Source organism: Phoenix dactylifera, chromosome 14 (genome assembly GCF_051530095.1).
Source record: "Phoenix dactylifera cultivar Ajwa chromosome 14, Ajwa_hap1_PhDact_Kaust_v1.1, whole genome shotgun sequence".
NCBI lineage: Eukaryota > Viridiplantae > Streptophyta > Magnoliopsida > Arecales > Arecaceae > Phoenix > Phoenix dactylifera.
In genome coordinates this window covers 10,513,360-10,535,420 of record NC_143203.1, presented here as the reverse complement: position 1 = coordinate 10,535,420, position 22,061 = coordinate 10,513,360, and the positions used below count along the sequence as shown (strand labels likewise).

Here is a 22,061-nt window from a genome sequence, read left to right as displayed (position 1 = left end):
TTGCTCCAGCCTTGGCCGACCAACGAGCGGAATCTTCCGAGGCTCGGTCCTCGGATGCCAGGCTAACCCGATGACCATCCGGGGACCAGACTAGCCTGAAGCCCCGACCGGTCGCCTCGGCTTGCGCCAGCTTTGGCCGACCAACGAGCGGAATTTCCTGAGGCCTAACCCTCGGATGCCTGGCTTAGTGCCGGAAGAATTTCCTGAGGCCTAACCCTCGGATGCCTGGCTTAGTGCCGAAAGAATTTCCTGAGGCCTAACCCTCGGATGCCTGGCTTAGTACCGGAAGAATTTCCTGAGGCCTAACCCTCGGATGCCTGGCTTAGTACCGGAAGAATTTCCTGAGGCCTAACCCTCGGATGCCTGGCTTAGCGCCGGAAGAATTTCCTGAGGCCTAACCCTCGGATGCCTGGCTTAGCGCCGGAAGAATTTCCTGAGGCCTAACCCTCGGATGCCTGGCTTAGTGCCGGAAGAATTTCCTGAAGAATTTCCTGAGGCCTAACCCTCGGATGCCTGGCTTAGCGCCGGAAGAATTTCCTGAGGCCTAACCCTCGGATGCCTGGCTTAGCGCCGGAAGAATTTCCTGAGGCCTAACCCTCGGATGCCTGGCTTAGCGCCGGAAGAATTTTCTGAGGCCTAACTCTCGGATGCCTGGCTTAGCGCCGGAAGAATTTCCTGAGGCCTAACCCTCGGATGCCTGGCTTAGCGCCGGAAGAATTTCCTGAGGCCTAACCCTCGGATGCCTGGCTTAGCGCCGGAAGAATTTCCTGAGGCCTAACCCTCGGATGCCTGGCTTAGCGCCGGAAGAATTTCCTGAGGCCTAACCCTCGGATGCCTGGCTTAGCGCCGGAAGAACTTCGAGAGTTAGGAGTCGGCAAGACGCTGCCAAGAGTTAAAAAGAAAAAAAAAGAGGAGGACGAAAGCGAGATGAAGAAACATTCGACTTGTATTAATTTTCATTGTTTCAGGGCCAAGGCCCATACAATTTGGCAAAACGCCGACATACAAAAAAAAGAGGACAACGAAAGGTACAAGAGGTCAGCTTGGAGGAACCCCCGGGTCGGGAGCGTCGGGCTCGTCCGCAGGGGGTAGGGAGGCGGTAGGAGAATCAGCAGGCGATGGCGCCGGAGAGGAGTCGAGAAGGGAAATCCCACTCAGGTCAACTTCGGGGTACTTAGCCGACACCCTTGCCAGGCCCTCCTCGAAGCCTAAGATGAAGGATTCGGACCCCGCGTCCGACGCGTCACGGATGAACTCGTCAGACTGACGATAGGCCCGTACCGCCTCCGACATATCACGGGTGAACTCGGCGGACTGACGATAAGCCTGTACCGCCTGGCGCCCGATCTCCGCACTCTTCTCGGCCAGCGCCGCCTCTGCTCGCTCCGTAATCTGAGCCTTAGCCTCCAAGACCTTCACCACAATCCGGTCTTTAGCCTCGGAAGAGACCCTCAGCAGATTAGCCTGAGCCTCCTTATGCTTCGCCTCGGCAGCAGTGCGAGCGGCTTCAGCTTCCTCCAGGCGCGAACGGAGCTCTTGGTCGTTCGCGCGGGACCTCTCCAAGGCTGACTCCAATTCGCCCAGTTTGGCTTCAAGAGACCGGGTTCGGTTGCGGGCGCTGTCGGCAGACCACTGAGCCTTCTCCCACCTCTCTCGATAGTCCGCGACCTTCCGGGACTGCTTTTCAGCTCGTTCCTCCGCCTTCTTAACCCTGCTTTCGAGGCCCGAGGCGACTTTGAGTTGCTCCCGAGCTTCCAACAGTTGCTTCTCGAGGGCGGCGAAGCCGAGTGCCCGCTCTTCGGCCTCCCGGAGCCTCGCCTCGAGGTCCCCGGTCGTCCTGCCCGCCACAGCCTGGCCTCCCTCTTCCACTGCTTTCAGTCGGTCCTCGGCCTTCGCCAGAAGCCCCGCCTGTTCCTTGTAGCACTCCTCTAGACGGATCATGTACTGGGCGAGCTAAGAGATAGGAAAAGTGAGGGCGTCAGGCGGAGAACAACAGAGCTAATAAATGGTGAAAAGCGGCCAGAAGAACACTCACCGACATGAGACAGACGCAGCTGGCAGCCCCGACGTCAGAGACCCCCAACTCCCGGACCCGCCGACGGTCCTTCTCCAGCAGCACTGTTTCGATGAGGCTTCGGGCGCCATCGGTAGTGAAGGCCGACCCCGATTTCTCCCCGGAGCCGGATGGTGGTTCTGCAGCCTTACCCTTATCCATCGCCTGGAGAAGAGTCCTGCTGATTGTGCTCGGGGCGGGGGTCACTCCAGGAATTGATAGGGCCCCGCTCGGCCGGGGCCTCGGCGCGTCCCTCCTTGAATCATCAGGAGCCGGCTGAGTCGAAGGCCGGGCCGGGGACCGATCACGTCCGACCCGTCCGTCTTGAGCGGGCTCGGATGATACCTCCGGAATAGCGGCAGTCTCACCACCGGAGGGCTGATACAGCGTCAGCTGCCGGTCCGTGCCCACGGCGTCTCCCTGATCGGTGGGCCCGGACTCGTCGGTCGGCGTCGGAGGCACCTCCTTGCGGGACTTCTTCGCCGGCGGGGCCCCGCTCGGAGGAGCTCGTTTCCTCCTCCGGACCGCTTCCAGTAGGGACGACCTACCAACAGCCGGTCCCTTGTCCGACCGCATGACGTCGTCAATCTCTGCAACAAGAACGAGATGGTCGAGGGCTGAGAAACCGAAGGAAAGAACGAGACGAAAGAGGAGAAAAGAGTCAAAAAAGAAATGGTGGCGGGCTCACGGTCGGTGGGGACCGAGCTCAGACCGACATTCACCAAGGTATCCTCGGAAATAAGGCGGGCCACCGGGGGGAGCTGGCCCTCGGCAACCAACCCCTTCAAGGCGGCCAAGCCATCGGATTGCTCCCTCGACAGTCTCGATAGGCCGATCGGGGACTTCATCGGCGTCTCCCAGGTCGCCCTGATTTCCCAAGAGGGATCTACATCGATGAAGAAGAAACGCTCCTTCCAGCCGTGAATGGAGGAAGGAGCCTCTTTGACGAGGCCGCACCCTCGCCGCGCCGCAAAACACCACCACCCTTTGTCCTGGGGGTGGCCACTCAGGCTGTAGAACTCCCAAAAAACATTCAGAGTGGCGGGAATCTCGTGCATGCGGCAGAGAACCTGGAAGACCGTCAGGGCACGCCACGAGTTCGGCACCAGTTGCGTCGGCGCAACTCTTAAACCCCGGAGTACCTGCACGACTAAGTCCGAAGGGGGAAAGCGGAACCCGGCCTGGAGAATGCCCTCATTGATGGCGATCTTCCCTGGAGGAGGATGGGACATCCTCTCCTCAGGCCCCGGGAGCGTAACGTTGCAGGCCTCGGGAAGGTGGTACCGAGCCACGAGTTTGTCTAAGTCCTCGGCGACCAGCTCCGACTTAATGTGGTCTGCTCTCACTTCGCCCATTCCTAATGGCCAATAAACCTACGGTCAGGACGGGGACAAGAAGGGGGGAAAGACCGGGACGACTGGGGTACACTAGTACAAAAGGAGAAAGTACGAAGAGCCCTAAGTAGAAGAATGGGGTAACTCACCGGAAGAGAAGGAAGAACGGCTCCGAGAGCGTCAAAGGAGAAGCAAGCGAACAGTCCGACGGCAACAACGGCAGCGCAAAGGGGAAACTCGAAAATGTCTGTAAAGAGGAAGACGGACGGGGGAGGGCCCCCGGTTAAATAGGCGGAAAGGCGGGTGATGCCTCGATGACGCCAGAGGACGCCTGGCCGCCGAAGGGTCGCTCGCGCCCCAAAGGCAAATCGACACCATTAAGGAAGGATGTCCGCCGAAATCCTCAGACTGCCAGGTCAGCAACAACCGCCATACGCCATAAAGAAGGCGGGGAGCTCGAAGCGCGCGCGCCTCTCCGAGGGATGGCGGCAATCTCGAAGCATCACTCCCTTCACCCGTTCCCCTTCTGGTTCCAGGCTCGGAAGTGGGGGGCTACTGTTACGGGGGAACTAAGCCGCCATGCTCCACGTGACCGGCACGCGCGCCCATGAAGACTACGGCTGTCCTTTGATCCAGCAATCCGACCCCGAGTCGGACATCTTCGGCTCCACAGCCCGACCTCGAGTCAGCTGCCCTTCGATCCAGCAGTCCGGCCCCGAGTCGGACATCTTCGGCTTCGCAGCCCGACCCCGAGTCGGCTGCCCCTTAATCTAGCAATCCGACCCCAAGTCGGATATCCTCAGCACCGCAGCCCGACCCCGGGTCGGCTGCCCCCTGATCCAGCACTCCGACCCCGAGTCGGAGATCTCTTGATAACGACAGGCTGCTTCCCAGAGGCACGCCGAGGCCTCCTGCTCCACTACTCCCTGCAACGGCTGTATCCGATGCTGTTCCACGATCTCCTGTATCAGCCGTACAAAGCGGAACTCCACTACGCCCTGTCATGGCCGTACCCAGCGCTGCTCCACGACGCCCTGTAACGGCCATGTCAGTGGCCACTCCATCGCGCCTCACGATGACAAACCCCTCTGAGAGACCCCCCAGCCAGGTATATATGCGGCTGGGGGGAGAAGGGGGGGTAAGCAATATCTTCCAGAGCACTCTCTTGCTTGCGATTATTATCTCTCCTTCTCCTCCAATCTCCTCTGACTTGATCGTCGGAGGGCCCCCACTACCCCAGTGGTGGTGCGAGGCTTGCTCGCAGGTTTTCCGGTGGAAGGTGGAGCGTAACCAACACCAACCAAGACAACTCAGACGGAACCCCGTTCACACCGCTGTGTCAATCGTTCTCGGTTTGGACCACCAGCAACAATTACGAACACATGTTTTACATGTATTTGTGTCTTTATTTTGAATATGTTCTGTGTTGTTGCTCCATCCAATAATAGTGATCTTTTCTTATGATCATGGTGGACATTGTTAATTTCCTCCCACTTGAAAATATGTGAAACTATTGAACATGACACCATATACTTATTAATTTTCTTGTTACTTTTTGAGCCTCATGTAATTGGAAACTTGTTTGAAACTTAACATTAAAATATGCATAGACATCGTAATCGATAATCTAGTTAAAAATTCATGCTGCATATTCCTACACATTATTTCTTCCTGCATCATTATCTCCAATTAGAAATTTGCATTCTGACAGCTATATTTATATCACAATTTCAGGGCTCTGTCAAATACCAACTTTGATTGTTAGCTATATCATTAGTCCTACTGTTATTACCCTTTTAGGTGCCATTATAACCTAATATGGCAATTTCCCACAGTCAGCCATAATTACTGATGATATTTATCAGCCTTCAGTATCTTCTTTTCTAAAGTTTATAGTGTATTAAACACGATTGTTCATCATATTGCAGGTGATTTGCTGAAGTTGTTGGATGTTTCTTCTTCTGAAAGCATATTGCCTACCACATATGGGAACCTACAGCCTCCCCTTGGAAAGCATCGTTTGAAGGTCTCAACTAGTCAAAAAGTCTTGGACTGATTTTCTTGTCTTTCTTATATATGGTGTTGGATAATGTGTTTTAACTTTGCAATCCTTTCTAATAGTGCAGTTTAGACACAGGCATGTGTATCCAACATGGATACAAGATACTGTTCATTTCTAAAATGAACTTGTTAGTTAAATAAATTTGAAAAGCTTAAATTATAGTTGTCTGTGTGAAATTAGCCACTCAACCGTGATATTTAATTAATCTCTTTTTACACATACATTTTCATTCCTAACGATGGAAAAATAGACCTAGGAAAAGCAACAGCAGCATACTCTTAGATACCTTGTGATATCAGCCTCTGCAAGTCTGTATATGGTGGATTACTTATGTTTTAGTCAGAAGTATGGATTACTATCTTAGGGTAGTTACTGCTATCAGTCAATAGTTGAAAGTATTTTAATGAAAACAGAAAACTGTTCGATAATTTTTTCCATCTAGAAAGCCTAACTGGCATTTCAGAATTTATAATGATAGACTATTGCATAGAATTTCTATGATATTATAACTCAAAATGGTTTTTTTATTTTTCAGATTGTGGAGTTCATCTCTGTTTTATTGACAATTGGTAGTGACTCTGCTGAAAAGGAACTGATCCGGCTAGGAGCCATAAAATGTGTTATAGATTTGTTTTTTGAGTAAGTTGTGTTGTTGAGAATACAAATTATCATGTTGAAATCTATGAAGCTCAGTGTTGACAAGTCATGATGAATATAGGTACCCTTACAACAATTTTTTGCATCACCATGTGGAGAACATTGTAGTATCATGCTTAGAGAGCAAGAATACTCCACTAATTGAACATCTTCTCCACGACTGTGACATTGTTGGTAAAATCCTAGCAGCAGAAAAACAGCCTACATTGTCAATGGATTTGAGCAAGGTAACCATTTACTGCTAAGATGATTAGCTTTCTCTGTCATGTTTCAGCAACCCCAACCCTTTCGCTAATGTGTTTCCACAAATATACAATGTATATATGCTGAAAAACTTTGGTAAAACCATGTATGGTGGAATATTTCTTTGCAGCCAACAGTATCTGCACAGGGAAAATCACCTCCCAGGATAGGAAGTGTGGGCCACATGACACGCATAGCTAACAAGCTTTGTCAGTTCGGGAATGACAACAGCTTAATCCAGACATGCTTGCAGGTTGATCATTCTTACCTACTTGTCCTTGACAAATATTAAGTTATTATATCTTGCATGATAATTGATTAATTGTTAATTTTGCAAGTAATGTTGGCAAAATTGATGGACTGACATGTGAATTGGAAGTTTTAGTTGTTATGGAGCAGTTTTGTTTCTTCAACAAACAGGCATTCCTGTCTTTCTTATGCTTTCTAATTCACATTTTCACTCTCTGTTTGATAGATTTTACATATTTAAAATGGTGATGGCATAGAAGTATTCTCTGTGAAACACTTTAAATTATTTTCAGGATATCTGAAGCACCTGTTATTTTCAATCAAATAATGTGATGATAGTCTATAGAGACTCTTGATACTGACTCTGCTCTTTCTAGTAACTCCATTATATGAATGTCATATTTCTTGTGCTCTCCTTCATTCATTTGCATTGTATTCTAAAGATTGTTATAGCATTCATAGAGACCAACACTAGTTTCTCTTAGCCTTTTACATGTTGTTGAAAAGATTTAATCTAACTAGCAGTGATTTGTTTACAGGAAAACAGTGAATGGGTTGAATGGCATACAAGTGTCTTGCCCAAAAGAAATGTGGTGGAAAATGTCTATCAGTGGGCTTGTGGGTAGGTCTCTTCATTTTTCTTCCTTTACTCGTACTTATTAATATCTCCTTTTATTTCCAGTGATTTTCCCACCTTTTCATCTTAGACCTTCATCTTAATGAATTTGAGATTATTAACAAAAAATTAAGAGAGAAACCAAGGAAACATAACCTCCTTGAGTGTCTTGAGGAAAGAAAACTTCAGAATATATGAAATTTGTATCACTTCGGAAGCAGTTTTGTGGCATTTTGAGGATGTATCATAGTCTTTTCTTTGCATGGGATTATAGATTGACTACATTATTTCTTTGTTTGATTATATACAATCTGCTATTAACCTTTGATTACATTGGGCTGATTGTTTCAAATTTGCAAATTATATCAAATCTAACCTACCATTGGATTTTTAGGCGGCCCTTGTTCTTGTAATTTGTGCTTTACAAATGAAGCACATTCCCATGCATAATTTAATCTTCTCATCTCTTTAGTCTGCATTGTCTACAAGCATCCTGGATGGTGGTTGCATTTGTTTAAACCATATAATTGATCAGGTAAATATTCTGATTGGTTTCTCCCTTGTTTCTCAAGCTTAAACCATATAGCCAACTAGAGCTGGTCTTCTTCCTAGTTATAGGTCTCCAAGTGTTATGGCATTCTCTGCTTTGGTTGTCATTTTCTTTTGTGCTAAGAATATTTCACCACCTTTTCGAGGGTTTGGATGTTAGATTCAAACTCATGGAACAGGGTTCTTCAAACTTGATGTTGTATACACATGGTTTGATTTTTCAACTGAAATAAATCCATTTTGGTCGAGAGCGATCCAAATTTGGTTTTAGTTAGTTTTGGTGGTTTCAGCCGAAATTGATTGGTAGTTTTGTTCGAAACTAGGGTCGGCACCAGGCTGGGCTGGATTGGGCTTCCTTGCAGCCTGAGCCCTGCTTGAAAAGTTTTTTGGGGCCTCAAACTGGGCATAGGCTCAAAAAAACTTTTCCCAACTCTGACCCAAACCTGGCCCAAGCTCTAGCTGGAGCCTAGCTAGAAGCACAATTTGGCTATCTCAGATCTTAGCCTAATGTATAGAGAAGGCAAAAAATGAGAGAGAGAGAGAGAGAGAGAGAGAGTGTGTGTGTGAGAAGAGAGGAGAGATTGAGAAATTGGGAGAGAGGAGATTGAGAGAGAGGAAAGAGAGAATGGAGGGCATTGAGGAGGGAGAGGGGAGATAGATCTAGAGAGGAGGGAGAATTTGGGAGGGAGAGGGAGATTAGAGAGAGGAGAGATCAAGAGAGCAAGTGAGATTGTGAGAGTTCGAGAAAGAGACGCCAGAAAGGGAGAAAGAAGAGGGGACAGAGAAGAGAGAGATCAAGAAAGAGTGGATGCTGGGGCATGGGATGGAGAGAGGAGACGGATATGGGGTGAGGGGGGCTCCTTCGGTTGGGCCTAGTGGTGGGCTGTGGTTGGGCCTAGTATCAGGCTCAAGCTTTGTGCTGAGTTTAGATTGGGCCAAGAATAGACCCAAACCCTGCCCAAGATTTTCTCGCGCTTGGATTCCAAGCCCAAGCTTGACAAAGCCAGCTTGGTCGTAGCCTATTTCTAGCCCTAGTTGAAACTGATCAAACTATCATTTTTTATCTTTTTAAATAGGTATATTTGTTCAATATTTCTAATGTTATCTAAAACTTGTTAATATTATTACTATCACATTTATCTAAGGTTCTAATGATCTAATTTTTATTATTTTTGTCTAAGCTTTGTTATTATAATGGGCAAGATTCATTCTTGATGTTTGTTTTTACTTACTAGAATGTGTGCTCCTTTCATTCTTTTCCTCTCTAAATGAGTTTTCCTTTCTCTTCTTTTAGAATAAAATGATAGATCAATGAAATAGTGAAATAAAATGGGATTTTATTCGGATGGAACTTTTCTTGCTTAAATAGATTGTTGAAATGGATTATAATTAAATATGCTCAAATATTTTTTCTCTTGATTATATGAGTTATTAAAATAAAATAAAGCGAAATATGCTTAGGGAAAAGTTAATATGGACAAATTACAAATAAAATAGAAAAGTGTAGAAAAATTATAAAAATGAGAAAACATGTAGATGATTGTAAAAATTAGTGAAAAGTATAACATATTTAATGCATTAAGCTTTAAAATAGTGTGAAACTACTCAAACTATGATCCTAAATGAACTCAACACTATGGTAAAACTATATTTTTTTATATTTATACCTTTTGTCGATAATTATTTAAGCAAACTTCTTTTATGGCTATTCTTGTTAGGTCTTTTTGTATGTAGTGCATGGTTGCCTATATCATGTTCTATATCTTTAAAAACTACAAAAATGTGCAATAGAATTTAAAAGATACTTGTATTCATAAGCTGTAAACCAATTGATTCTATAAACAATTTACACTTGAATAAGCTGATTTTTATTTTAGTTGATTTGTTCCTATGCTTGCACCATATGACTTGAACAAAGTTCAGGCTTACCAGTGTATGATACATAAGATTTTATAAATTAGCACTGATGTCAAGAAATTAAGTATATGAAATAGCAAATTGTATATTTGGAATGCAACAAATGTGCAGTACAAGATTCTTTTAACAGTTCCAAGGCCAAAGCAATACATATGTGCATGCATAAATATAGATGTGATAGACATGCACACACGTATGAATGTGTGGCTTACCCGCACCTTCTCCTATTTCCTTCAGCAAGAGCTAGGCTGGCTCCTTTCATTAGTGTAGTTTTCCATCCATCAATCTGTTTCTTGTCTTCTTTTTCAAAAGGCAGAGCTAGCAGATTAAACTTAGCCTATTGGCAGCAGAATCAATAGGGGAGAGCAAGTGCCCATTTGCTATCTCAGCAAAACCAATTCAAGTCCTATTCAATGGGGATGTATATCTAGCTTAAAATTCTCCAAGCTGAAAGTATGCATCAGAAAACATAACTTCCTTGAACCATGCTTGTTTGGATGAGCGTTAGAAAGGCATTCAAGTGCTAATTGAAGGTATGCTGACCTCTAGGCATAAATCATGCATTTAGATATCTGCCTTGGTGGCATGATTTTCCTGTATGCTTGGTGCTCTCTGTTCTGCTTACTAGTTTGGCTTGTTTTACTATAGGTTATTGTGTCAACTGCTACATCAACGCCCCTGTATATAAATTCTATTTTGATACTTTGTGAAGCTAGCGTTGCTCTTTTCATCATTTGTTGCAGGCGTCCGACATCACTACAGGACCGAGGTAGGGATAGTGATGATGAAGACTTCCGAGATAGGGACTATGATGTGGCAGCATTGGCAAGTAACTTAAGTCAGGCATTTAGATATGGGATCTACAGTAATGATGATATTGAAGAGGTAAACACCTGGATGCTTTGACAAATGACTTTCACTCTCCTGCACTCTGTCTGCCGTTATTTTTCATATTGAAATCAATTGAATTTAAATTGGTAACTATGTGAATCATCAGAGGCAGTGCTTTTGCTTAGATTTTGTGTCCCTAAATTTTGCTTGAACTAGTGTTATGCTTCAAGAGTCAGTAAAGATTTTTTTGTCAACAGTCGCCTTTTAAACATTAATTTGACATGGGATGGGATTAGTGTGAAATCTTGATCCTTTGCACTGGAAACTGAAAGTTAACAGTAACTTAAGGGAATGCTAATCATCATTGCTTGCTTCTTAGAACAATGGTCAAGGGACTTAACTTTTGGCAGTTGGAGCATACAAATGATAGCTTCTTTTTTCTGATCTGCTGCAAAAGCATCAGTGACAGATTCTCCTATGAAACTTCTAAAATAATTCTGTTTCCTTGAAAGATATTATTTTAGGGTATTGTCCTTTTTTTGATTTAGAAAATCTTTTATGTAAGTGGCTCGGAAAAGCTACCTTGTCATAACTTTGGTAGTTCTTACCTGTAATTTTAGCCCTTTTGCATTATTTCACTTTGTAAATTAAGGTCAGGTTCATTCTTTTATGCTTGCATTTAGTGAATGCATTGGATGTGATGTTTGAAATTCAAAATGGCAATCAGTATGAGCCTAAAATAGAACTTGTTCTAGTATGCAGTATGTAATGTCAACATGGTATTGCAGGTCTTCCTAGTGACCTAGTAGATGCTCTTTTTCTTGTCTGGCAATTTTGTTCATGAGGACCGAATTTTTTCCAAATAGTAAATGAGGTTGAAAATCAAGGTTTCTTGCATACTTTGTACTCACAACTACTCCTTAGCTATTCCTGAATTGTGCAAATACATTTGTTATATAAATCTTCCATTATTTCTTGTGAGGCTTTGCTAATTTTTTCCATGGATTTTATTTGTTAGAAAATATTTACTTGATGTGCTGTTGATATTACCCATTTAGTTGTTTTTTTAGATTCTTTTGGAAAGATTATGTACTTGAACACATTTTCTTGAGGCATGCACACTGTAAGGGTTGTTGTTTGGGGGGGGGGGGGGGGGGGGGGGGTTATGGATGATCTTTACACCTCTCTTGATTTGCGCATGTAGAATTTCTACGACATAGGTGTCCCCATTTAACAGTTTCCTGTGAAGTTGATTCTTTTGCCTATTAAAATAAGGCACTTGTTCTTTTTAATTTTTTAGGTACCTTATATGCTTGGTACTATTGAAGTTTGCAAATCCAGTTGGTATTTTCTTGGAGTTGGATACTGATTCTGTTGCTACAATCTTTATATTGGCTCCTTTTAGAATCTGTCTCCCTGTTATCATCCTGAATTAAGTCTAAAGTTTTTTCAGACACCAATTTAAGTCTAGTCAAATCATTCATTTATGTTCAATTCATTGGCTGAACTATTTTTGTATTTTGTTGTTCGTACCCAAAAAAATAATTAGTGTCATGGTTAATGGATGCAGGCGCAAGGCTCACTTGAACGAGATGATGAGGTATGGTCAAGGCTGTTATTCCCTTGCATTTTGCTTTGTGATTTGCTGTTGAAAGTTCATCCAGTAATCGATTTGGTCAAATGACGTGTCTTGGTTACGACTTTTGGGTTGTCTGATATAGAACGTTGACAAAAATTTTATTTTTATGAATGAATTATTCTATTGGTTTTCTAATTGCATGAGCATTTCAGTCTTGTTGTGTATTATCTATGCCAGCTTGTTAGACAACACAAAAGACTTGCCAATAAGATTTAACTTTGCATCTGCATCTTCCATTAAATGTTTCTTTTTGTATTGTAGAGAAAATAACTAAGATACTGACAAATGATGTTCGCAGGATGTTTATTTTGATGATGAATCTGCAGAGGTGGTTATTTCATCTCTTCGTCTAGGGGATGATCAGGATAGGTAATTCCTTCTCTAATGTGTGACTTTGATATAATTATACAGCTGATCACCAGGCTGACCAAAACAATGTGTGGCACCAGTTCACTCTTCACAAACTCAAACTGGTTTGCTTTTGAAGACGACAAAGCCGTTCATGATCGTTCAACTGGTTCCCTTGCTTCACCATCCCCTAATTCAGATGAGACAGCATCCAATATAGATGAGGCTGATGAGGTTGTTGTTGCTGAAATTAATGATCTGATTGACAACAAAACATCTTTACAAGTGTCTGAGTTAAGTGCCACTCCAGGGGAACCTGAAAGCGTGGTTTTGGCAAATGGTCCTGTCAAGGAGTCCAAAGAAGACTCTGGACAGTCGAGCATAAATGAAGGTGAGAAGCCACCGGGGTGGGTTGAATGGAGAGAGACTTCCGAGTCAGGTGACCTGCCTGATATCAATCGAACTTCAGGTGGTCTAAATGGTGGACTTGAACAAGGTGAAGACGAACATTCGGTTAATGAGGTAACCTCAGATGTAGGCAAATGTTTGTCATCATCAGGGGATGCAGAAATAGAAAGGCATGGTGATGATGCAGATGGATCACCTGGGTCAACTTGTGTGGTTGCTAAAAATTCGCCAGAATCTGGGAATGGTGATCTATGTGCCAATTCATCTGAATCATCTAAACCTGTAAATGGTGATATTAGTTCAGAGTTATCGACCAGGGAAGATGCAGTTGAGGATGCAGAACATGAAAAAATGGCTGTTGAGAATGCGGCGAACTGAAATTTAGCTGGGCATCTGCCATCCGCTATTCAGCTTGAGATCTTGACCAATGTGGCATTCGATGGCCTTGTCGGAGGATGATGGCCTAAAGGTTGCTCGCTGTAACACTAGAGCCTTGTACATCTTTGGAGAGGGCTTGTTGTATAAGGGCTGATATACTAATTTGGCATTCATCATTACTAACACTGTACAAAATGACAGCCCTCTCTAACCTCGGAAAGTATTAGCAAGATCTCCTGAAGCTTCTTCTATATTTTAATTTCTTTCCAATTTTTGAAATTGATTGGTGCCAATCACGTTGGCAGACGTTGGCAGGTAGTTTAAGTCTTATTTTGCTGTTTCTGTAGTCTCTGCTTCAAATGTGATGCATAAATGGTTAATTGCCTGTTCAGTTATTGATATAGACAGTGATTCTTGATTTCTCTAAGGTAGGCATTTGTTATTGTTTCCTTTTCCTCAAGTTCGGACAAAACAATTTTGGTTTCTGGTGTTAGTATTATATTCATTATTTTGCATTTGAATTATTTTGTCTGTTAAAAACCATTTAGTTCCTGTTACTCCGCACGGTGCCCGATTGCATTGCACTTTAAAGGGTTTAAATTCTAGAATTGCTGCTGGTCGTATTGCGGGCCCAACTACGTTTTGGAAGATACTAATTTATTTTGTGGCTTGTTATTTTAATTTTGTACAGTTTAAGAGGATATCTGGTTACTTTTGTACTTTATTACAACATTGGTACACCCTGTTTTCTTTTTCTTTTTAATCCGGATTTGTAGATGAACCCTCAGGTTTAAGTCCAAATGGAGTAGTGGGGCAAGAGGTCCTGATTGATGTTTCGCTTGTTATTTTTGATGGAATTTTGTTTCTGTTTGGAGAGTGGCAAAATAATAGACGCAAACACCCCTTTGTATCGTTATCAACTCTCGCCTTTCCAAATTAAAATGACCCACCTTGTTCCGTCTTTTCAGCAATTTATTTTGGTTCGGTTAAGCTGGCCTGTTTCGATGTGGCCCAACATGGAGAAACATGTTTTGAAGATAATAACGGGCTCCATAAAATGCGGTGATTATTTGTTTTGGTATGGTTTGATGTTAAGCTTGCAAAGTCTGAGCTACATCTATCCCTAGCCGTTCTGTGGAATTCTAACGGCATCTTTTCAACGATCTTTTTACTCCCTGCACAAAATGGTAACATTGTCGGCATGGAGGCCAACTGCCAGTGTCCGGTATGGTTTCAACCTGAATCCAAACAAAACGTTAAAAAGAGTTCCAGGTTCCCTGGAGGTCAACCAGTATGGGTGGTTGACAAAGTTTGTGGAGCAGGCGGCACTAAAGGTATGGACAGCCTGTGGCTGCTGACCTCTCTCAACCTGGCGGTGGACAATCTCTCTTAAACGCCTCTAGGTTGTTTAATGATTAGCGAGGCTTATCAACATAAATTACGATTTGAACATAACTTGAGAGGTAAATTAGAACTACAGCTGATCCAGTGCTGCTGCGAAAGATGTAGCTATTTCTATCTTCGCAGTTCCTCAAACACTGTATTGCAGCTAAGTAAATTGATTTGAAACTCTGAAATAGACTATCGAGTCACATACTGGCTCCATGCAACATATGAAAGTAACCAGAAGCTTATGTCCATCACAAAAGCATGAATACATTGTTACCCATGGCGATTAGATGCCAACAAGGGGACTAATCCTACAAGATCTATCGGATTAAATTCAATACATGGTTACCCCTCCGTCCGTCGTCCGTGTCAAATCTGGCAAAAAAACTTATATTTAAATGGAACTTAAAGCATATTATTAAATCTCTCTTTCAACTACCAAAATGAATATTGATACAAAATTATTTGATGCCAAGCTTTGCCCGGATACCAAAAAGTATCATAGCCCAACAGACTGCATATAAAGCTATTCTAGTAATCTCATGAACCACAAGAACGATCATTACTAATTTGACAAGGAACAACAAATATCAGCTCTGCTTCATTTACTAAGCGATAAGAGAGACATGTGCTCCTCTATAGAGCAGTCAACGTGACACGAGGATCGGCAGGAAGAGGGGATCAAGATGAGTCCAAGGGATCGTTGTTCCATTGGAGATGGCAAGGATCGGCGAGTGCTGCGATACTCCACAGCATCCTGGAGGATGATATTGCCTTGTTTGTCAATACAGTGGAACAAACCCAGGAAGAATCGGCCGTCGTTGACCCCTATAAGCATCCGCCGAAAGAGCATCTTCCTTAGCTGTGCTACAAGTGGTGAGCTATTGCCGCTGGAGCCCTCTGAAACCAATGGTGAGTCAGGGTGGGGATCTTGTGCATTTTGAGGAGTTGAGGCTGATGCTGATGCTGTCTCCATGTGCATGGATCGTTGGTTTTCTTAAAATGTTCTTCCTTCAATAAAAGCAGGCAACAGTCCAAATTACCGAGAGCCCTAATTTTGTTTGTTTTGATAAAAATACCATTTTATCCCTGCTAAATAACATTATTGAGCTATCACCATATCAGTCACTAGAGCAAGAGATCACAAAGGAACACCTATGACCCCTTGATTTGACCTACAGTATCGCACTTGACATGAACACAGGGATTGGTATGGCACTGGAACATGGCTCTGCGCGAAGATATTCTAAAATATTAAAAGGATCTGATGCTTAAACGTACACCCACACCAAGCACACAAATCCAAGTCCATGTAACATAGGGCGTTGTGTGACCATTTGTGAGAAGGACGCTTATGCTTTAGATCTGGAACTTAATTTCTACTAGTTATTCACAAAATGAAATGAAGATATTCAAATTTGCAGCAACAGAATTTCATTCCAATTTTCGTCTAACTGATTGATTTATATGACTTATCTGACAGACAGTATTACCAAGAAAATCTGGAACCAGATCACTGGTGCCACAAAACGGGTCTCTGTGGCATAGGGCATGAAGGGAGGGCAACCCAAGGAACTTACTGAACGCAAGAAAATGAGCCAGGCTGGAGAAACCATGAGTATGGGGGCATTTTCTATGATATGTTAAACAATTAAGAATCTGACATATTTAAGGGATCCAGAAGATAAAGAAAATCACATCTGGGAAATTGAAGGACAACCTTAAGGGAACCTTGAGGGAATAATTTAATGATTGAGGTATGAGATTATACTGTGTAAGGTATTGTATGTACAAATAGTCCCATGCTGGTAAGGAATTGGTGTCATATGGAACATGCATACCGCACAAAAGTTTGATAATACATACCAATATCACTGGGGATAAAAAAAAACAAAGAACACACATTGTTCATGCACACAAAATATCAGGCATAATCTTTAAGTTTATAAAAAATCATTATCTCGGTGGAGCTAGAATTGATAAGCAGACCTGGAGCAACTAGAGAGACTCGCTCTCAATAGCTGAGCTTGAGCATTTCTTGATATCCTTTAATTTTGAAGACTACTTCCCTTTGGCTTTCTAAAACACTTTCCAGATCCTTGTCTAATTGCATCTAATTGGGTTCAAATTCAGTCAGCCCTCAGTTAAACCCCATAGCTCCATATCTAAAACGTTTTGCCTTCTCTAAAGATCTCTTTTCTCCTTGTGCTTCTTCAATCAAAGTCAATTGATTGAGCTTTTGAACCTCACCCGATAAGCCTTCTTAATTATGCTCCTTTCTCTAAAAATGAAATTAAGGCTATGGCCTTTTCCCTAGAAACTGATTAGGCCCCCAAGCTTGATGATTTTCTTGTGTTTTCTTCTTTTAGAGATGCTAGGAGCTTGTCAAAGCACAATTCTTGTAATTCAACAATTTTTTTGATAAGCAACTCAACTTTTCAAACTTAATTGTGCTTATATTGTGTTGATTCATGAGAGGGACCAAATTCTCCAGGACTTCAAGTCTCCAAGTCTATTCTAAAATGTTGTTAAGGTAACCTCCATGTCTTGCCAATCTATTAGCCCCTCTTATCCATGTGCCTTCATCCAGCCCTGTTGGCTTGCACTAAGAGTAAATTCATCTTGGTTAGTTTTCTCAGCACCCAGGACATCATCAGCCACTGTGAAAGACTTCATAAAGATGGTAATCTTTGCAAGCTTGACTATGGAAAAACCTTTGATTTCTTAAGTTGAGACTCCTCTTGGAGCTTCTTACCAAACATGGATTCTCTTCTCCCTGGGTTAGTTGGATCAAAAATATTATTAGCTCATAGAAGAAAGCAAATTTGGTCTAGGGAGATCCCAGGAATTGAACTGAATGCCATCGTGGCTTGAGGCACAAGGACCCCTTCCCCTTTCCTTTTTAATCGTCAGTTGATCTCTTGGCTAGTTTATTCAACCTTCTTGGCGATGATGAGGGGTTAATCAAGGGGCTGGAAGTCTTAAAACAGATGAGTGGCTTGACAAAACTTCAATATGTTGATGACATTCTTCTTTTCTTCAAAGCTGATGAGTCTCACCTAGGTTTTCCAAAGTTCAACTTTATTGTTTTGATATCATCTATGAGTTGACGATTGATCTCCAAATTTTTTCGGATCGCTTACTCCTTGATTAATCTTCTATGGATTGTCTGGCTAACATCACAAACTGTAAACTAGCCTCCCTTCCTGTCAAGCATTGAGGGCTGCCACTTTTTCAAACTTACCCCAAAAGAAAGACAGTGGCACTGGTTGGCGGTGATGGATAAGAGACTAACTAGTTGGAAAGGGAAGTTTAAGTGGCAACATCAAGATAGTTAACTTTCTCCTTTCTAACCTTCTGATGTGAATATCTATTTCCAAACTTCCATTTGCATGATTGATAACATTGATAAAACAAGGAGAGCCTTCTTCTGGAAGGGCACTCCTTTTGTTAGTCGCTTTTTGTGCGTGGTCAATTGAACGACTATCAACAAAGCTAAACTGAAGGGGGGTTTAGAAATCAAGAATCTTGAAGATATGAATAGGACCTTGTCAATAGTGTTGGGGATACTTCCATGATGTTAATGACACATGGCATTGGCCAATTTTGGGAGGATAATGGACGTGGCATGGGTTTAGGGTCAATGTTGTAGTCCCTTGGATTCTCCTCCAATCTAGTGGGACATTTGCAAAAACATCAAGTCCTTTAGGTATTGTCTTTCTCCTTCGGTAGCGGCTCCCACTTCAAAGTTTGGAAGGATACCTAGTGAGCTGATATCCCCTTTGCCTCCTCGTTACTCTCCTAGCTTTCTTGTTCGAAGCTTGAGATCTCGGCGGCTTATTAATGCAGCAAGAGAGCAAGTCTTTGGAAAGTTCAGGTGAGGTGACCAAAACACAAAACTAAAGACTTTGAATGGACCCATTTGATGCACCCACATCAGGTAAGTCATAAATCTGATGGATTCAGATGGAAACTTGACTCTTCCTAAGTGTACTTAGTCATGTCATTCTATAGTTTGTTCAACAAAAGAGGGCTCCTCTGCCCCTTACATTTAACCTGTGGAAGTCGATTGCTGTTGAGAAATTCATTATTTTTATATGGCTGGCTTTTAAATATCACATTGAGACAAGCAGAGTCTTGGCCAATAAAGGGTGGTTGGATAGCTTGGCCTATCCTTGTGACTCTCGTAGTATCTACAAAACAAATCCTTATGAACTGCTCCTTCACCAGAAGTACTTGGCTACAACTCAAAGTTTTCCTTGAAGGCTAACAGTTGAGCTGCCACCATTGCTTCTTACGATGCTATGGAGAAAGAAAAGGGTGCTAGCTTCATGGCAAACTACATGGAATTAACCCCTTTAGTAACTTGTTGGAGACTATGAAGGAAGTGGAATTCCACAATCTTCTTGTAGAAGCCCCACCTAAGATCATTTTGGGAGGTTGCACTTAACATTTTAAAGAGCAAGCCACACTTTGTTGTAGCAAGAGGAAATCTAGTTTCCTTAAGGTCTAAAAGGAAATTGCCTCACTCTCCTTGTTTCTCTCTCTCACTTGCCATCCCCCAATATCACTCTCTCTTCCCCCCTCCCCTTTTCCTTTGGTGATCTTGTATCTTTTATTAATTTTTTCATGAAGTCAGTGGGTCTTTCCTCCCTTCCAGCCAAAAAAAATAAAATTGAACCTACAAAATTATCACCAATGTGTTGGTAAAATAAGCTCTTGAAGAAAGATTGAGTTAGTTATCAATGATGAGCAATATATATTTTTTAAGATAAATCTATCATTGATAATTTCATAATGGCATATAAATGAATAAGAAGAGAGTAAAACATGGCTTTGTCAATAAGGTTATATTACAAAAGGCATGTTGTTGCTGTTAAATAAAGCATCTATGATTATATGATAAAACGAATAGATTATAGTAGTAGACAGCTTAATGAATAATATTATTTAAATCAGTAACCACCAATTATATGGTTTTAGTTATGATATTCCCAACAATTTCCTAGATATTTTAGCTGCTAAGACAATGGTTCCCTTTTTATTTTCACCCTTATTCACTATGATATGCTGAAAACTAAAATTGGGAGAACTTACTAGGATTCGTTAGATTTGTTTAGTCATAGAACCTATCAACCACTAGAACTATGTACATAATAACCTATTGTTTTAAAAAAAGATAATTTGGAGAAACTAACTTGTTTATTTAATTGATTGTAAAAAACTCAAAATTATTAAAGGCTGAAGGCGCACCGAGGTGCCAAGGTTTCTTGAAGCCTAGGCACAAGACATAATGCAATTGGTGTGCCTTAGTGGATGCATTTTGTGCGTTTGTTTTATTTTTTTTATGTTCAAACATCATGGATTCATTATATGCCTACGTACTAACATGGATTCAAAAACTGTCATAACAGGATGTTATGACCGATATCACACCATTCAGACACAAAAAATGAATTTATGCACTTATCACAATTTTATTATTTATACAGAATTTACAAAATGAAATATCTTGTTGTCTTAGCTCAAATGGTAAAGCACACATTCCTTAGTAAGAGCATGCTACTATATGCAATAGTAGTAACACTAGTAGTACTTCTTCAATTTAAGATAATGGGAACAAAGCAAATTTCCTCTTTCTAAAGCATAATAAAACAAGCACTGCTTGGCGTACCCCATTGCGTAACTGGAATAAGTGCAAAACCAGGCTTTTGCGCACTATACATGGGGTGGGTGGTTTATGAAGGGCTCTATTGCTAATTTTACCACAACTGGGTCTCAAAAAACTGGGTCGGGTTACGCCAAGGGGTACACAACGCATATTCCTAACAGAAGATAACAGAGAATAAGAACAATTTGAGATAATAAATAGAGAAATAACTGTTGACCGTTTCCTCTCTGACTACAACATAAAGCAAAGCAACATAAACTACTCTCTTTTACTAATATAAACCTAAGTCATGAAGCTTCCTCTTTCATTAATTACTACGATCAGGAAAATATAAAATGAGAGCATAAAATAACAAACAGAGAAAAATAATTATAAGAACACAATTCTAACAAAGATAAGTTACAATGAACACTTGAAGCATAGTGAAAGTACAACTAAATACTTTACCTAAATCCAAACATTTGAACAGAACAATCCAAATAGCTTTAACATAAAAAAGAAAAAAACTGTAAGAAATGCACGCTCTGCGAGAGGAATCTTTGCCTCTCTCAAAACGTATCCCTCGGGGTTTAACAGCATCAGAAAAGGGGAAGAAGAAGAAGAAGAAGAAGAAACGGAGAGGGGGGCGAGAAAGAGAGAGAGAGAGAGAGAGAGAGAGAGAGAGAGAGAGAGAGAGAGAGAGTTACCTCAATTGGCCTCGCCAGCCCCCATCAAGACTCGCCGGCCACCGTCGACCACGGTTCGAGAAGACCGGAGAGCGGAGAGGTAGCAAAAGAGGAGCGCTCCTTCTTGCCCTAGGTCCGTTCGGAACGAGAAATGGTGCTCGATGTGGCAGGGATTTAAGTTGGGTCCGAAAAAAATCTCCGAGAACCGGTTCCTGGGATGAACCGGCTTTGGCTGCGTGCCTGCGCCTAGAGGGAAAAAAACCCAATAAAAAAAAAGAAGACGACTGAAAGCCATGCGTTGTAAAAAAAATTATTTTCAGAATTGTACGTAAATAGTTTTAGGTACCAAGGATTTTTTTGTTAAACAGTGTTTGTGATGGGGACATCAGAGCTGATCATCCTTCTATTTAGTTCCATATTTTATTTGCATTTTATTTTCTTTTATTTCTGGGTTTGTTTACAATTTTATTATTGTTGGACTTTATTTATGTATTTTGGGCTTATTGGGAATTATTTTGTGTAAGGGGTTTTATTTTAATTGTTCTTATTTGGGCTTATTTATAGCGGATTTTTATGATGATTAGGGTTAATGAAGGATTAAGAATTTTTTCCCCCACGTCTCCCTCTTCTCTCTTCCTCCTTCTCCTTCTCCCTCTTTCTTCTTCTCCTTCCTCTGTCTCCTGATTTGTAGCGACAACAGTCATCCAAGATTGATTGATCTGTCACCGCTACCGCCTTCTCTCTCCCGGTCCGGCATCAACTTGGTATCAGAGCTTCTGGTTTTGCCCCTGTGCCAAAATCGTTCTCTTTTCTGGGCTGCCGTGGGTCGGAAAAAGACCCCTTCCCGTGCCTCTCTTTTCAGACCTCACTGGAAGGAACACCAAGACCCAAAAAAAAAAAGGAACATCCCCTGCGTGATTTGCCCTTCCCCGTCGCTGTGCTCTCTCCCTCCCCTATGTTTCCTTCTCGGCGTCGAGACCCATTCCCCGAACCACCTCACAACGCCGCCGCACCACTGATTTCTGCTGGAGAACGATGTCCCACAGAAGCTC

The 22,061-nt window shown here is 42.5% G+C and overlaps 2 protein-coding genes across 4 annotated transcripts in view; one reads left to right on the top strand and one right to left on the bottom strand.

Annotated features, from left to right (window-relative positions):
• LOC103697090 (uncharacterized) overlaps window positions 1–13,711 on the top strand; it is a 39,256-nt gene extending 25,545 nt beyond the window's left edge. The window contains exons 11-19 of the mRNA XM_026801122.4: window positions 5,316–5,413; window positions 5,985–6,088; window positions 6,168–6,333; window positions 6,480–6,602; window positions 7,138–7,220; window positions 10,424–10,565; window positions 12,082–12,111; window positions 12,449–12,519; window positions 12,600–13,711. Of these exons, the coding sequence (XP_026656923.3) occupies window positions 5,316–5,413; window positions 5,985–6,088; window positions 6,168–6,333; window positions 6,480–6,602; window positions 7,138–7,220; window positions 10,424–10,565; window positions 12,082–12,111; window positions 12,449–12,519; window positions 12,600–13,284 (1,502 nt within the window). The 3' untranslated portion in view covers window positions 13,285–13,711. The remainder of the gene's footprint in view (window positions 1–5,315; window positions 5,414–5,984; window positions 6,089–6,167; window positions 6,334–6,479; window positions 6,603–7,137; window positions 7,221–10,423; window positions 10,566–12,081; window positions 12,112–12,448; window positions 12,520–12,599) is intronic.
• A 1,350-nt stretch (window positions 13,712–15,061) lies between these two features.
• LOC103697088 (Small nuclear ribonucleoprotein family protein) lies at window positions 15,062–21,168 on the bottom strand. Of its 3 annotated transcripts, none has more exons than XM_008778869.6 (2): window positions 21,031–21,168; window positions 15,062–15,684 (listed from the first exon to the last, which is right to left on the bottom strand). In XM_008778869.6, the coding sequence occupies exon 2, from the start codon at window positions 15,653–15,655 to the stop codon at window positions 15,275–15,277; it is 381 nt and encodes a 126-aa protein (XP_008777091.1). In that variant the 5' UTR covers window positions 15,656–15,684; window positions 21,031–21,168; the 3' UTR covers window positions 15,062–15,274. The 3 variants fall into 3 exon arrangements, with proteins under 3 accessions (XP_008777091.1, XP_008777092.1, XP_088566869.1); XM_008778870.6 differs by having other exon boundaries at window positions 15,062–15,680; XM_088710743.2 differs by having other exon boundaries at window positions 15,062–15,762; window positions 21,031–21,167.
• Between the last annotated feature and the right edge of the window lie 893 nt (window positions 21,169–22,061).